The sequence below is a fragment of the Halichoeres trimaculatus genome, unplaced genomic scaffold (genome assembly GCF_033239565.1).
Source record: "Halichoeres trimaculatus isolate MK-OKI-2021-1 unplaced genomic scaffold, fHalTri1.1 fHalTri1_scaffold_2, whole genome shotgun sequence".
NCBI lineage: Eukaryota > Metazoa > Chordata > Actinopteri > Labriformes > Labridae > Halichoeres > Halichoeres trimaculatus.
In genome coordinates this window covers 4260240-4276644 of record NW_027437180.1, presented here as the reverse complement: position 1 = coordinate 4276644, position 16405 = coordinate 4260240, and the positions used below count along the sequence as shown (strand labels likewise).

The 16405-nt window shown below is 41.2% G+C and overlaps 7 protein-coding genes across 7 annotated transcripts in view; 5 read left to right on the top strand and 2 right to left on the bottom strand.

The window, feature by feature from the left end:
* Positions 1-16405, top strand: part of LOC141810945 (NLR family CARD domain-containing protein 3-like) — a 482659-nt gene that overhangs the window by 134827 nt on the left and 331427 nt on the right. The window lies entirely within an intron of this gene.
* On the bottom strand, positions 1556-1966 carry LOC141806295 (histone H3). The gene has a single exon (XM_074691732.1). The coding sequence runs from the start codon at positions 1964-1966 to the stop codon at positions 1556-1558; it is 411 nt and encodes a 136-aa protein (XP_074547833.1).
* Positions 2317-2713, top strand: LOC141806370 (histone H2A). Its single transcript, XM_074691858.1, has one exon. It carries the CDS (start codon positions 2330-2332, stop codon positions 2711-2713), a length of 384 nt encoding a protein of 127 aa, XP_074547959.1. The 5' UTR covers positions 2317-2329.
* LOC141806953 (histone H2B-like) lies at positions 6111-6488 on the top strand. Its single transcript, XM_074692692.1, has one exon. It carries the CDS (start codon positions 6117-6119, stop codon positions 6486-6488), a length of 372 nt encoding a protein of 123 aa, XP_074548793.1. The 5' UTR covers positions 6111-6116.
* LOC141806036 (histone H1-like) lies at positions 7347-7961 on the bottom strand. Its single transcript, XM_074691264.1, has one exon. The coding sequence runs from the start codon at positions 7959-7961 to the stop codon at positions 7347-7349; it is 615 nt and encodes a 204-aa protein (XP_074547365.1).
* LOC141806830 (histone H4) lies at positions 11886-12212 on the top strand. The gene has a single exon (XM_074692516.1). The coding sequence runs from the start codon at positions 11886-11888 to the stop codon at positions 12195-12197; it is 312 nt and encodes a 103-aa protein (XP_074548617.1). The 3' UTR covers positions 12198-12212.
* On the top strand, positions 14841-15809 carry LOC141806106 (histone H1-like). The gene has a single exon (XM_074691356.1). It carries the CDS (start codon positions 14885-14887, stop codon positions 15497-15499), a length of 615 nt encoding a protein of 204 aa, XP_074547457.1. The 5' UTR covers positions 14841-14884; the 3' UTR covers positions 15500-15809.

Here is a 16405-nt window from a genome sequence, read left to right as displayed (position 1 = left end):
AATCACGACAAAGAGCTCACTCTACTAGGCCAACCTGTTACAGCACACACTGAATACTGAGGCTCTTACAGGAGAAACATAATCATTCAGCAAATGAAACACACCTTTTTTCTTTTGCTCATAGCCTCACCTAGAAAAAATAGCATCTTATTAGTCCTGTTCCCACTGAAATATTTCACACTGTATCTTCTTCACCACAGTGCAACCTGTCCAAGTCTCTTCAACCACATATTTATGAAGCGCTCTGCTGCAGGAGGTGTAACACAGCCCAAAGCGTTTCTGACCTGCTGCTTTTTTTTTTTCTTCCAATACACATTTAAGTGTATTAACATTTCCCATAGGAAAATATATTAACTAAAGATTTTTTAAGGAGAAAATTTATCATGAACAAACACATTTAAGTGTATTAGTGCTCAAGAGACATAAAACCCCCACATGTTTAAACCATTTAAAGAAATATTAACGTGCTGGGGTATGAGTGATTCAAGAATATAGTACATAATGATATAGTATATGATATATAGAAATGTTGTTTAACTGTTCCAGTGGGTGGCCTGCTGCAGGTCAATGTGTGGAAACACTTAGTGAAAACATCCTCACAGAGTAGTAATCATCTCTGCCGTGGGGTAAATGAGGTGGTTCTTTGAAGAGCTTTAATACAATTGACAGCAGGTTTTATCTCTTGTTGTTCAGCACCTCGGACAGGGACAGCAACACCACACTCCCAGAGGAAGAGGACACAGAGGGAGTGAAGAGAAAACTTTCTGTGAACAAAGGGAAATCACAAAAACAAACAGGTAACAAAACACTGGTTTCCGCTGTTAATGTCAACTCAACACCATGCATAAGTTACTGTGTGATGTAAATGAATGAGAGAAACACAAACATCATGAAGCAGTTTTAACAGCTAAGATAAACAGGAATCCCTTCTCCAGTCAAAACTGAAGCAAACATTTCATGGTGTATCTGACTCCTTGCTTGATGTTTTTCAACAGTTCAAAGTCTACAGTCAGTGAAAGCAACAGCAGGTGTGTGAGCCACATAGGAAGGATGGTCTCTTTGGTAAGTCAACACAGGATTTATTTCTGTGGCTTAGAAAGTATTTACTGCTCCTTGGACAAAACCTCGTTAGAACATAAAACACTTCAGTTATTGAAGAAACATTTCTGCTGTATTCATCGTTTTCAATTAGAAATTGAAGACTCATTGCAGGAGTTACAAAGCACCACTGTGTGGCAGCATTGGGCTGTTTCGTGGAGCGGTGCTTAGGACGTGTGGAGGAGAGCTCTTTTCTGCCTCCTTAACCTGTATAAACTGTTTCTTCAGCGTTGGAGTTAATACCTTTGATTTAACATTTAGTGAAAATAAAATATAAGTAGGCCTGAATCATAGTTTTTCACGATGCCGAAATTTCTTTAAAGTTGTTTGTTGCATTTAAAATGTCTTTTAGAGACTTCCGTTTGATTTCCATTTTCTGCGGGATTGGGCTCTTTTGTTGGTGTGGTGGCTCTTAAAAGAGCCTTTGTGTTGTTGTTGTTATTGAGCTGCAGACAGTCTAAGCTCTCTCTCCACGGATGCGGCGGGCCAGCTGGATGTCTTTGGGCATGATGGTGACTCTCTTGGCGTGGATGGCGCACAGGTTGGTGTCCTCGAACAGCCCCACCAGGTAAGCCTCGCTGGCCTCCTGCAGAGCCATGACAGCAGAGCTCTGGAAGCGCAGGTCGGTCTTGAAGTCCTGAGCGATTTCTCGGACCAGGCGCTGGAAGGGCAGCTTGCGGATGAGCAGCTCGGTGGATTTCTGGTAGCGGCGGATCTCCCGGAGAGCCACGGTCCCGGGCCTGTAACGGTGAGGCTTCTTGACGCCGCCGGTGGCCGGGGCGCTCTTCCGGGCAGCCTTGGTGGCCAGCTGCTTCCTGGGGGCTTTGCCTCCAGTGGATTTACGAGCGGTCTGCTTGGTTCTTGCCATGATGTCTTCTTTCTCTGACTTGGAGAAATATATGAAGCATAGCGGAGCCTTGCTGCTCTTAAAGCGGAGGAGCGGCTGTGAAACGGTGACGCTGCTTGAGAGCTCCGGCTGCTGATTGGTGAGAGGCCGCTCCTGGAGCTCAGCCCCGCAGAGGAGGGGGACAGAGCCCCCGCTAAGGCTCCGCTGCTTATTGGAGAGCATGGTGGAGCGGAGCTGAGCTCGGGCCGCCCTCTGCTGCTCTGCCCCAAGCCTCTTTACTGCTTGGTGCGCCGGGGAAATGCGCGCGCTCTCAGCCTATATCAGGGGGGCTTGGAGACAACGGGGACATCACTTCTCTGAGTCCAGACTCACGAAAGATTAATCATGAGTGGAAGAGGCAAAACCGGCGGCAAAGCCAGAGCTAAGGCCAAGACCCGTTCATCCCGTGCCGGGCTCCAGTTCCCCGTGGGTCGTGTCCACAGGCTGCTGCGGAAAGGAAACTATGCTCAGCGTGTTGGAGCCGGTGCCCCCGTCTACCTGGCGGCTGTGCTGGAGTACCTGACCGCTGAGATCCTGGAGTTGGCTGGAAACGCCGCTCGTGACAACAAGAAGACCCGTATCATCCCCCGTCACCTGCAGCTGGCTGTGCGCAACGACGAGGAGCTCAACAAGCTGCTGGGCGGAGTGACCATCGCTCAGGGCGGCGTGCTGCCCAACATCCAGGCTGTCCTGCTGCCCAAGAAGACCGAGAAGGCCGCCAAGAAGTAATGTCTCATACCTGACTGCTAACAACACAAAGGCTCTTTTAAGAGCCACCAACCACTACGACTGAGCTGAATTCTCTGCACAGCATAATAATTTTATCTTCCGGTTATCCACCAAGTGTTTGGCAGTTTACACCGTGGTGTCTTGCAACATGGTACTGGAGTAATGCCTCGTGCTCAGACCACATGATGAGTGCAGGGACAAAAAAAAAAAAAAAGGGTCCATTGCAATAAGAGATAGAAGGGGAGTCAATTTTCAGGGTTGCATTACAACTATTAAAAGCTCGTGACCAAAATGTGTTTTCACCCTTGATTGCAGGTAGGCTATGTGTATGGTGCATCCTACCTAAAGTGTCAGAATTGGGGCTTTTGATTGTATTATTCATTCATTTCCTTTGTTTCGGAGGGACACTGCACATTAATAAACATTTACAAAAATTCTACATTTTACACACGTGTAATTTGTGTATGTTTCAGTTCCCATATTTCTCCCTATATATATATATATATATATATATATATATATATATATATATATATATATATATATATATATATATATATATTGACCATATTTAAAGGTCACTTATCTTAAGGACAGTTAATCTTGATGTTGTCTAATGTTTATCAATAAACCTGTTTATATTTTTAGGGCCATTTTTCACAACCCCAAAAATATGAATATTTTCTTTTAAAAAATGTACTTGTTACAATTCTTCAGAAATAGAATGCAATACTTCTATGTAAAATGTCTAATCTTTATCCAATTGTTTTCAAAGTTAATATTTCACAAGACAGAACATAAAGCTAACAAATTAGCATGTTAATAAATGAGTTTATAACTCGTTATGCTTTATTATTTCAAAACACATCTTGTTTCTGTCCTGACTACACTGTTTGGTTGTGACCTGTACCCAGTTGTCAAGGTTGCGATCCTTAAATGTTGGCCATGCCTGTGGTGACAAAATCACAAACCCTTTTTTTTTAAATTATCAATAAACAAATGTAATATTTGAAGAGAAATAACTAGTTGAAGGGCAATACCGATTTTTACAGTGAGGTGGAATGGACACACACAATTTTGCGATGGGAGACACCACCATTATTTTCAAAGCAAGAAACAGGTCTGTATTTTCTCAACAATCTGTTTAAGTGAACACCCCTGATTCCATGTCTGTCTTTGTTGCTTGCAGACTTGTATCTATTTTTCATTTGGTTTTGGGGGAATCATCTATGCTTGAAGACTCCTTAACCTCTGCAATCTCTTTTTCTACATGTCTCCTGTGCACTGCATCTCTAAAATCTTCTAATCTAGCCTTTAAATTTTTCTGTGCTCGTGCATGTGCGAACTTTTCCTTTTCTTTGCAGGCCTAGCTGCTGGTGTCACTGGAAGAAGTGGCTGGGCTAGAAGCCCTGGAAAAAAGTCTTGTCCACCTCTTTTTTTCTTATCTTCACATCACTGTGTTTTTGCTGTCTTTCCCTCTGTTCTCGTCTCTTCTTTCTTCTTTCCCTGTCAGATACACTGATAGACTTTCTACTTTTCTTTCTCTTTCCCTTTTCAAATATCTGTCATATTCCACTGGGTCATCCCTCACTCTTTGTCTGAATTCTCTCAACCTTTTAGTTCCACTTTTTGCATTCTGTTTTGCCATCTTTCTCTGAGCTCTACAATTTCAAATAGGAAACAGGACTTTAAATACATGAATTATTGTCTTAGATATGTTAACTTGCAACAAAGAGAGTATTGACATGATTATTCAGATCATACATTTTAAAATGTTGGGGTTTAACTACTAATCATTCTATTTTGTCACAACCCAAACCACTGTGTCATGACTGAGACATTATCAGATGTTTGGATCATGACTGTTTGGGTTGTGACATATTTAGCTAATTCTTTGAATTACTACAGTATGCTCACAAGCACATGGCTAGTAAGCATAATTTGAAGATTTGTTCTCGCAGAAAAGCACAATGTGTCGATAAAAATCCCAAGATTTTTACCCAAATTAAAACAAACTTTGATGTCATAAAATGATAGATATCAGCAATTAACCATGCATCCAATAGGTGCAGGACTTCAGAGTGCTTCCCTCTCTAAGATTTAGGGGTGCGGCTATAATCCAGACTTAAAAACAACAGTAAATTCAAACTGATGTGTTTCGACTGTGGCATAAATCTGGGTAACGATATTTTTTAGCATATTTAAAGCAATTTAAATTTTGTTCCCACAATAGATCTAAATCTTTAAACTCATTTTTAGAGTTAATCACACATATCTGTTTAACCACAGTTCAAAAATAAATAAATAAATGAAATAAAACGTGTTTTTGGTTTTGTTTACATGAATTAAATTTTAGAGGTCTGGCCAGGGGACAGCCTCTTCCCGATGGATAGTATCCTATTTTTTCTTTTTTGGATATCCTATCCTAAAAATAAAAAATGTTTTGTTTTTTTTTCATTATTATTTATATTTTTAGTTCATCTCTATCTCAATTTAATGTTTTGTTTTAATATTTTATAAAAAAGACATTTACAACCATATATAATTGAACACATTTTTGTTTCCTTTTTTGTATGTCAGGGGACAGCAATTTGGACACTTTCAGTAGAATGCCCCATTTACTGTTGATGTGTGTCATGGGGTCTGACACATATACCCGGACACCAGTGTTGATTACATTATTTTATTATATTTGTTTTCACCAGCAAACACTGAGAGTGTGCTCATGTGAGTGAAAACCCATCAGTAGAGAAATCTTTGCCCAACATTAGATCCCAACTGAAAAAGTAGGAACAAGGATCTGGGCAACAAGGATAGGAAAACAGTTTGCATTACCCTTTTTTAATGAGAAAAGAAGTTAGAATTTGGAGCTTTGTCTTTTTCTCTGGATGTCAGAAGTCATTAAAGCAAAGGGGAGACAGAGCCATATAAAAATAACCCGAATGACAAAATGTATTTTTTCTTTATGATTAAAAAAAGAAAACAAAACTGCAATAACATCTTCACACAACACAAATTAAGTACATTTAGAAAATATCCCCAAGCTTTTCTGTTTATTCTAGCAGTCTGATGGAGCTGCTGTAGAGATGATTTCCTCTTCAGGATCTTTAACTGTGGATCGTCTCAGATCATTTTCTGTGCTGCTTTTACCCAGAATCAGGACACGAAGACACTTTGTCAGGACACACAAAGAAATTTGGCGCACGGCGCATCGACAAAGCGGAAATCACTCAAGGATTTCAGAGAAAGCCTACCCGCCCCAAATCCCCCGTCCAGGCCTCAGTCAAACGCGAGTTCCAGCCAATCCTGCACGGGCGGTAACACAGCTTTATCTGCATGGAGGACTTATAATATTGGCGCTCACAGCCGTCTTAGCTCATATTGCTCCGAAACTTCTACGAACATGCCTGATCCAGTGAAAGCGCCCAAGAAGGGCTCCAAGAAAGCCGTCTCGAAAACCGCCTCAAAGGGCGGTAAGAAGAGGAGAAAGTCCAGGAAAGAGAGCTACGCCATCTACGTTTACAAGGTCCTGAAGCAGGTCCACCCCGACACCGGGATCTCGTCCAAAGCTATGGGCATCATGAACTCGTTCGTCAGCGACATCTTCGAGCGCATCGCCGGTGAGGCCTCTCGTCTGGCTCACTACAACAAGCGCTCCACCATCACGTCGCGGGAGATCCAGACCGCCGTCCGCCTGCTGCTGCCCGGTGAGCTGGCCAAGCACGCCGTGTCCGAGGGCACCAAGGCTGTGACCAAGTACACCAGCTCCAAGTAAACAGCTCTGCTAACAACACCACCCAACGGCTCTTTTAAGAGCCACCCACTCATATCTAAAGCGATCATATTCCTGAATCTCACCGAAGGAAGAAAGGTGGCACAAAATAAAGAGAGTGTTGTGCTGTATTCCAGTGACTTGTGATCTTTCGAAATAGTTATATAAATAAAAGTCAAACATAGTTCTAGTGTGAATGCTGTCCACGAAATGTTCAATGTGCCAATAAAAAAAAAAGGCGCTGTACTCATTATGTCCCCAGGTCAGGCAAATAACCGATCACTTGATTTGAAAGACGCCTGTTTGGTCCAATCCCACACGAGTCATTATGAAATTGTGGCTCACGTTGTCATGCCTATCCAGATATAATTTCAATTTCCAAATGAACAAACCACGATTTTGTGTTTTACAGAAACACACTGGTTTGACATTTTGCTGTTTAATGTGTTCAGCTTTTTCCTCACTTGATTGGTGCTTGCTGCTCTGCCCAAGACTCAGCAGTCAATCCTATTAGACACTAAGGGCCTGATTATGACATTTCCTGGATAAGTCGTAGCCATTTGACGCATCTCTTCTCTGCCATACTCTGTCATACTGCAGGTAAAACTAAAGAAATAAAATAAAATCCAAAAAAAAGAAAAGAAAGAATAAGTCACTATTATTACATTATTTTATTACCACTTATAAAGTTTCAGACGAGGTCTGCAGACTGCGTCTCCTGCAGACACTAGCTGCATCAAGCCAGGCCAGTGTAGTCATGGCAACCTCGTTGACCAGGAACATACTCATTCAGTGTGACAGGTGTGTGGCTCTTAAAAGAGCCGTTTTGTTTTTTTAATTGGCCATTGAGATGATAACAGCTCACTTTTTCTTGGCTGCTGTCTTCTTGGCTTTGGGCTTGGCCACCTTCTTAGCGGGGGCTTTCTTGGCTGCAGGGGCCTTCTTCACAGCCTTCTTGGGGCTCTTGGCGGCCTTAGTCTTCTTGGGACTCTTAGCGGCCATCTTGGGGCTCTTTGTTGCAGCTTTCTTGGCCGCTGCGGGTTTCTTGGCCTTCTTCGGGGTCGCTGCCTTCTTAGCGGCCTTGGGCTTCTTGGCAGCTGCTGCTTTCTTGGCTGCTGGCTTCTTGGTTTTAGGAGCAGCTTTCTTTGCGGGCTTCTTGACCTTCTTCTCTACCACCTTCTTGTTCATCTTGAAGGATCCGGAGGCCCCGGTTCCCTTGGTCTGGACCAGAGTTCCCTTTGCCACAAGGCTCTTGACAGCGGTCTTGACGCGGGCCTTGTTCTTGTCCACATCGTATCCTCCGGCAGCCAGAGCCTTCTTGAGAGCAGCCAGCGACACGCCGCTCCGCTCCTTGGAGGCAGCCACGGCTTTGAGGATGAGCTCGCCCACGCTGGGGCCGCTCTTGGCCGGCTTGCTGCTCTTCTTCTTGGTCGCTTTGGCCGGAGCAGCGGCGGGAGCTGGAGCTACTTCTGCCATAGTTTACTCAGTTCAGTGAACGCAACAGGAGACGTGAGGAGGATTCTCTGGGTGTAGAGTTGATAAATCCTGAGCGGGAGGCTGTCCTTAAAGCACACATGAGAACCGTAGAGACTCAAGCAAGCAGCAGCTCGTCCACTCAGTCTGAAAGTCGGACAACTTGTGTTTTCTCTTTCCCTAAAAATGCTCCAAACTAACTGGTCTTATAGAGATCGAGGCTGATTGTTAAAGTAGGAGATACTGGAGCTTTTCCTCTTCACACTGAACTCATGTTTGTCTCTCAGGTTGTTGAGCTTTTGTTCAGGGAGACTCCAAACATCACAGATTGATCATGGTGATAGCAGCTGCTCATCGACTTGGCCTTGACTTTTCTTTACTAAATCCATGTAAAAGTGATAACAACACAAATACATCTTTCCTTTCTGTTTTTTACGAGTTTATGTAGAGACACAAAAGCAAAAAGAAAGTGCTCTTCAAATAGCGCTCTGTTTAGAATATCAGGTTTTTGAAGAAGCAGCAAACACACTGATGTAGGCTAAGGAGTGTACAGTTTCTCACTGCGACAGAAGGTGACTTCTGAGATATCCAGTGTTAGAAAGAATTGATTTTGTTACATAGTTTATACTTGTTACTTTAATCACCATATAACATTTTTGCATGTTTGTGTTGACTTAATGATTTGGGCCTTTGTCAAGGTTGAACACCACGAACATAATAAGAGACATTTTTGATGATTGCTTTTGTCTCTCTATGATCTGCTCTTTAAATGTTTCTACAATTTATAAGTGCATACATGAAACTGATTTATAAATATAGCATTTAATAAACACATTTTAAAATCAGAGGTTTCAAACAAAGGTACTAACTCTGTGGGTTGTTATTACTATTCTTAATCATTTTTTCATTCTTAAAATTGTCTGTTCAACTGACTGTACACAATTTAAGTGCAGAAACATGAAACTGTTTTGCTCTTTTAACATGTAAGAAAAAAAAAATGAAATAACAGAGGTGACTAACTCTAGTATTAACTACATAGGCCAATAATTTGTTTTCATCCCTAAAACTGTTTCTTTACCACCTAAAATAATCCAGCTGTAATCCTTTAGCTCTCTGATCATTTTCATTCAGTAGTTGTCTAGAACTTTCTAGAAACCAAAGTGAAAAAATGGGAGCAGCAACAGTTTTACATCACGTTTTGTCTCTGTCCATTCTGAAGAGTGTCATCACAGTCTTTTTATTAGCTTTTAATTTGTTGCCTCACACTGACCATCTGCTCTGTTATTTCAGGTTATGGGAAACAAAGAGTCATTTTTAAAGCATTTGTTTATATTCATTTATATTCATTTATATTAATCCCATCAACCCATTCATATTTTGTCAATAATTTGCATAATATTGTCCTTATTAGTAATTGACTATATGCTGTGCTTGCTACAGCATATAGTCAAGTCTACTTTTAATGTGTAGTGACAATAAATTTGAGTCTTATCTCTCATCTCATCACATGTGGCGGGAGGGTATGGTTTTATTTTTATGCAACAAGAAAAAATGAATCTCCTCAAGACAACGTTAACAGTAAACCTTAATAAAAACGAAATAATAATAATTACAATAATAATAATAGTAATGAAACATTGATTGGCATGAAAAAATTACAAATATTTAAATGCACAAGTACCAAAGGGTGTGAAAAATGTGATGAAAACTCCGAATCAACTTAAACAAGTGAGTCAGTGCTGTGGAGGTCAAGGGGGAGTGTGTGGACAAGCGTGGAGACATGTGGGAGATGCAAGGTTGTTGATGGGTTGTGTGTGTATGACTAGTATTTGTAACTGTATACAGTGTGATGGAGGGCCAGTGGAGTTGTTGGAAAGGTGTGTGAAAGGAGTGTAAAAGGAGTGATGTGAGTGATGTGTTTGACAACCCTGCCTCATGAGAAAACAAGTCAAAAGGGACTGTTGATAGTTCAAACCTTGGAGCAGGTTTCATGTCTTTAAACAAAACCCAGGGCTTGCCCAACAGTGCACATTCCTTAGGTTTTGTGTTTCACTGAACTTAACTGAATTTAGAGAGTGTAGCCTGCCATTCAAAGATTGCACATTAGTCCATGTCGCTTGTTAATCAGTATGTCCAAGAGATCAAGTCATTGGTACGACTATTTTTAAGTATCACAACAGTCGACTTTTCCGACCACACAACAAAATATTTCAGGAAGTCTACTCTCTGAAGGATGGAAATGAGTGGCCCTGAAAAGGACCTTTGGTTTCTCAGAGTGGTGTCAATGTTTAACCTCTGCATCTGCACAGAGTGCGTCCCTGTCTCTTCAGGGCATAAACCACGTCCATGATGGTCTCGGTCTTTTTATTGGCGTGCTCGGTGTAGGTGACGGCATCACGGATCACGTTCTCCAGAAGCACATTGAGCACACCTTATGATTAATGCTGAGAAGACAGAAAAGCTGGAAACAGGAGGGCATGAAATGTTCGAGACACAATGGCTGAAGAAGATAAGTCAATTTCGGAGTTGTCTCCTCAAGCAGCTGAGAGGTGAGGTGGGGCCGGACCCCTCTAATGTAATCTAACTAATTATTATTATTATTATTATTATTATTATTATTATTATTATTTATCTTAAGGGATCAAACGGGGGTCCCAGCCTCTGGCTCCGATTGACAGACCAAGACATTCTGAAAAAAAACCCAACATTATGAAATTAAAAGGCCATTGGGAAAAAAAAATAAAATAAAACAAATTGAAAAAACACCATGGGATAACCTTATTTTTCTTAGATTAAAGCTTGGTAAATTAATAAAAATTCATTTTTTTAAAGTATGAAATAATCATTATGAAATATTGAATTACAATAATTGATATGAAAGACTAAAAAAACATATTTTGTGGTAACATTGCCTGATTTCACAATCTAATGGTCATATTATATATTCCTCTGTTATTCATAAAGATGGTGTTTACTTCAAAATGTTGATTTTATGTATATAATATTGGGTCTGTTGGGGTTCCATAGTTTTTATCTAGTGCATTGCTGATCGAAAATTATTACATTAATAAATATAATGTCATTAATTATGTCTCTGGATATTGGATATTTATAAGTTATTTATTTTATTTTAGGGAAAATATAAATTGTGTCATCTTTTCTAACCCCCTGCTTACTAATGACACTTTATGAACTCTCAAGTAAATGTGTAGTGTTTCGATTTTATTTTTTCCTCACAGATTTTATTTTTTTCCATAAACCAAAAGAGGATCAACTACAAAATGAATGAGAGAAATAACGGATCATGAATATTTCATTTTATCTGTCTGAGAATTGTTTTGAATCCGACCAAAACATAGTGGATTTTTAAATTCTAGTTCCCTGAATGTTTGATCAAGACCTTTAGAGATTGAAGGGGTGGGGTGGGAGAGCTGCAGTTTTTACTCTAGGATTCACCTTCTGTTCAGAACTGTCCAAGGTTCTGATCTGACAAAACAGGAGAGCAGCTGCAAGTCATGTTAGACTAATGTAAACTCTGGATAAAATATTCTTTTGCACAGTCTTCTGTATCTTATCCCCCTGACTTCCCCCATGATGGAAACATTTTATAATCTCTGTATTAATCAAAAGTTATAATGTAGTAATAATAATTCTCAAACATATTCTTTCTGTCTTTTCCATCCACTATGTTGCTCCTCTCAGAACCATTATTGTTAAACATTCTGGTCCCAGATATGAAGTCCTAATCTCCGGCTCCGCAGAAGGGTCAGTAGATGGCGTTGCTCCGCGGAGGAGTTTTGAGTCGCCATTGAAACCAAGGAAGAAGAAAACATGCACCCCGTCTTCTTTCAAGTTCTCAGCTAACATTTAAATCACTGTGATTTCTGTGGCGGAACCATTCAACTTGAAACCAAAACTACATCTACGATGAGCGGACGAGGCAAGGGAGGAAAAGGACTCGGTAAAGGAGGCGCTAAGCGTCACCGTAAAGTCCTCCGTGATAACATCCAGGGCATCACCAAGCCCGCTATCCGCCGTCTGGCTCGCCGTGGCGGAGTCAAGCGGATCTCCGGTCTGATCTACGAGGAGACCCGCGGGGTGCTCAAGGTCTTCCTGGAGAACGTGATCCGTGACGCCGTCACCTACACCGAGCACGCCAAGAGAAAGACCGTGACCGCCATGGACGTGGTTTACGCTCTGAAGAGACAGGGACGCACTCTGTACGGATTCGGAGGTTAAAACCATCGACCCCACACTGCTTCAAAACTCAAAGGTCCTTTTAAGGGCCACACACTTTGTTCTGTGAAGAGCAGATTTTTCCCAATTACAAAGCATCGCCTGTAATAGTTCGACGAGGGTTTGTGTAGATAGATAATGGGACGGCAGCAGAGGGGATGTTTATAGCAAGGGACAGTTCTGCCCTATTTGAAATATGTTGTTTTTCAGCTCTACTCTCAAAGAAGAGCGGGCTCTCACAGCTCCTGAGCTGCCCCTAATCTGGTACGTTTTGGAGCCTCATGGTTTAGCATATCCTGGTAGATATGACTGGTGATTTGATTAACCCTTTTTCAATCAGTGTTTCTAGAAGGAGCCCTCTACTTTCCTCATTTAGGACATTTGTGCTGCAATTGGTGCTTTTGTGGAAATTTTAAATCTCTTCACACTCTGCACAGAAATAGACACATGCTGGTTCAGGTGCTTGTTTGCAGGTGTCTCTTTGATTTGCGTCTGGCAACATGGTATGCTGTCCTCATAGGTGGGGACAAGACTCCTGATAGTGTCCCCTTCTCTGCTACTCGTCTTGTTACAATACTGTATCCTCACAAGCACTGCTGTCATGCCTTTAATAAAAACAAAACTGCCATGAGCAAGACTGAGTGACTGAGTAAGAGCTGAGCAACCAAAGGAAGAAAGTGTGGGTCCAGCTCTCACACACTGGGAGTCAGCTGTTCTGGAGAAAGCTGCTGTGAGAGCTGCATCTTCTTAGCATGACACAACACCAGGGTCAGTAATTAGTCCTTGGTGTACATGTTCTATTAATATATTTATTGAAAAGCTTCATAGATGTTTAAAAAAAATATTTCTAAACTTATATTTAACACTTATTGTTTTTTTTATTATTTGTCTTGGGGCCATATTTTACCTTTGTACCTGCTACAAAAGCTGCTTCAGTCGTCTTCAGCATCTGTATTGTTGTTCATGGATAGCAGTTCAGCTCTTCTTGAATAAAAGCCTGAGGACTTTTCTGCTTTATTGTTATCTATAGATCATTCACTAAGGTGTCAGATGAAAAAGTCTGAAGTTCAGGACGGATATATTTACACCATCAGGCCTCTACCTAAAGAGACAAGCACTCACAAGAAACCTGCTGCATAATAGTAGAAAATTCCTGAAACCACATGGCTCTTAATGTTCCCCATGACCTGAAAGAAAAAACAAGTTTGGTCGTAGTGAGGCAGCCAACTTCAAGCTTATACAAGTGTTGTGAGAAATCAATGCTGCGAAGAAATCTGTGTATTCTTTTGATATTTGGTTTTGAATCGAAATACAAAATACTGTTTTGTTTTGTTTTTTATAAAAACAAATAGATGAAACTTAGTTTGTTTTTCAATGTCCCATTTGTTAACATAGATCACATAAAGGGCAGTTTAATTACGGGTTGATTTTGATTTTAGTTTTTTGTTTGTCAGATCATTGTTAGTGGGGAGTTCTTTCACTTGTTGATTTTTCTTTTTCCTTTTTTTTAATTAAAAAAGCTGTCGATCCTAATGCATGCAAGCAACTAGGTCAACAACCTACGATGAGGGGACCAATAAAATAACAAAGTATGTGGATAAAAAAGCTTGTGGCCTGTAATTTAACTCACCTTTATTTGTGGAAAAAAGTGGGATATATAGAAATATTTCCCATTTTAATATAAACATTTTTAAAGCTGAGATCTGGACAAAAGGAACTGTTTTCTGTTTTAGATCTTTTATTTGTTTGATCCACAAGTGAAAGAAATTCAGACTGGGATACCTGAAAACCACTGAAACAAAGTTGTTATAAAGACTAAAAATATGAAATTGATAATAGTGTTGTTCAAGTACTTAAAGAGATAATTGTGGGGTGAAATAAAAACAAATCATTAAGTTGCTAACTTCTCTTATTCAATGCTTAAAATATGGAACAAATGTGTCCCAAAATTTGTAAGAACTGTGAGAACAGTTTAGAGTTTAAGAAAAAAATAATAATTCAAAATGTCACTTATTTTGTCCATGATGTTCTGCTTAAACAAAGGTCCAGTTAAAGAAGTGCACACGAACACACATTATACATTTAAAACCAATTATTTCTAACACTGAGTGTCCAAAGAGTCACCTTCAATCACAGTGAGAAACTGTTCACTCCTCAGCCTACATCAGTGTGTTTGCTGCTTCCTCAAAAACACCATATTCTAAACAAACCACGACCAGTAGATGACTTTTCTACTTTGGTGTCTCTACATAAACTTGTAAACAACAGAAAGGAAAGGTGTTTTAGTGTATTGATGCGTTTTACATGGATTTATGAAAGAAAAGAGAAGGACAAGTCGATGAGCAGCTGCTATCACCATGATCAATCTGTGATGTTTGGAGTCTCCCTGAACAAAAGCTCAACAACCTGAGAGACAAACATGAGTTCAGTGTGAAGAGGAAAAGCTCCAGTTTCTCCTACTTTTACAATCAGCCTCGATCTCTCCAACAACACTTAGTTTGGAGCATTTTTAGGGAAAGAGAAAACACAAGTTGTCCGACTTTCAGACTGAGTGGACGAGCTGCTGCTTGCTTGAGTCTCTACGGTTCTCATGTGTGCTTTAAGGACAGCCTCCCGCTCAGGATTTATCAACTCTACACCCAGAGAATCCTCCTCACGTCTCCTGTTGCGTTCACTGAACTGAGTAAACTATGGCAGAAGTAGCTCCAGCTCCCGCCGCTGCTCCGGCCAAAGCGGCCAAGAAGAAGAGCAGCAAGCCGGCCAAGAGCGGCCCCAGCGTGGGCGAGCTCATCCTCAAAGCCGTGGCTGCCTCCAAGGAGCGGAGCGGCGTGTCGCTGGCTGCTCTCAAGAAGGCTCTGGCTGCCGGAGGATACGATGTGGACAAGAACAAGGCCCGCGTCAAGACCGCTGTCAAGAGCCTTGTAGCAAAGGGTACTCTGGTCCAGACCAAGGGAACCGGGGCCTCCGGATCCTTCAAGATGAACAAGAAGGTGGCAGAGAAGAAGGTCAAGAAGCCCGCAAAGAAAGCCGCTCCTAAAGCCAAGAAGCCAGCAGCCAAGAAAGCAGCAGCGGCCAAGAAGCCCAAGGCCGCTAAGAAGGCAGCGACCCCGAAGAAGGCCAAGAAACCCGCAGCGGCCAAGAAAGCTGCAACAAAGAGCCCCAAGAAGGCCGCTAAGAGTCCCAAGAAGACCAAGGCCGCCAAGAGCCCCAAGAAGGCCGTGAAGAAGGCCCCTGCAGCCAAGAAAGCCCCCGCTAAGAAGGTGGCCAAGCCCAAAGCCAAGAAGACAGCAGCCAAGAAGAAGTGAGCTGTTAACATCTTAGCATCTAATTAAGAAACAAAACGGTTCTTTTAAGAGCCACACACCTCTCACACTAAATGACAATTTCCTGCTCAGCACAGGTTGCCATGTCCGCTTTTTTCTCGCTCAGTGCAGCTCCAAACCCTAACCCTTTTGTTTGTTTGTTTCTTTGTTTTTTGCATTAGTCTGTTGAAGAAGTGAGTCTCCGTAGGTGTGGATTATAAATAAGCGATAATGTCCAAAGAGATCGTACTGCAGATAGAGAGAAACTGATACTGGAAATGTCATCATCAGACCTTTGATGTCAGCGTCCACTGATTACTTTAGAACACAGCAGCAACAAGTATTAATCTGAACTAGGTCACGACTGAGATCATTTTCCAGGGGCTATGTGAATCACAATCATGATTTTATTACAACTCAGCAAGGTTGCCATGTCCGCGCTTTTCCCGCCCAATCCAGCTCCTTTCCTAACATTTGATTTCTGTGTGTGGGCTGAGTGAATGTTTGGGCTTGGATTCAGTATTAATTAATAATAAAAATGAATGTCAACATCGATTATCATTTTCCTTATTATTTATTTATTTATAAACTATCAACTTGATGAATCCATTATCAGGTAGGATAGTGTAAATGTAAAAAAAAAAGAAAAAAAAAGTGATAATTTAGTGCAGTGTTTCTCAAATCCGGTCCTGGGCCCCCCTGCCCTGCATGTTTTGGATGTTACCCTACTCCAGCACACCTGATTCAGATGAATGGCTCGTTATCAGGCTGGAGCAGACTTTGATGACGGGCTGATCATTTGAATACAATTAAAATTAGAGGGATTAATCTGGTTCACGCAGAAAAAGACCACATCTGTTCTACACCTTTATTTGAACTTTGATGTTTTCAGGAATGAAAGAAATGTGA

Excerpts from the sequence above, each read along its gene's own strand:
- LOC141806295 (XM_074691732.1), bottom strand. The coding sequence starts at position 1,966 with ATGGCAAGAACCAAGCAGACCGCTCGTAAATCCACTGGAGGCAAAGCC.
- LOC141806370 (XM_074691858.1), top strand. The coding sequence starts at position 2,330 with ATGAGTGGAAGAGGCAAAACCGGCGGCAAAGCCAGAGCTAAGGCCAAG.
- LOC141806953 (XM_074692692.1), top strand. The coding sequence starts at position 6,117 with ATGCCTGATCCAGTGAAAGCGCCCAAGAAGGGCTCCAAGAAAGCCGTC.
- LOC141806036 (XM_074691264.1), bottom strand. The coding sequence starts at position 7,961 with ATGGCAGAAGTAGCTCCAGCTCCCGCCGCTGCTCCGGCCAAAGCGACC.
- LOC141806830 (XM_074692516.1), top strand. The coding sequence starts at position 11,886 with ATGAGCGGACGAGGCAAGGGAGGAAAAGGACTCGGTAAAGGAGGCGCT.
- LOC141806106 (XM_074691356.1), top strand. The coding sequence starts at position 14,885 with ATGGCAGAAGTAGCTCCAGCTCCCGCCGCTGCTCCGGCCAAAGCGGCC.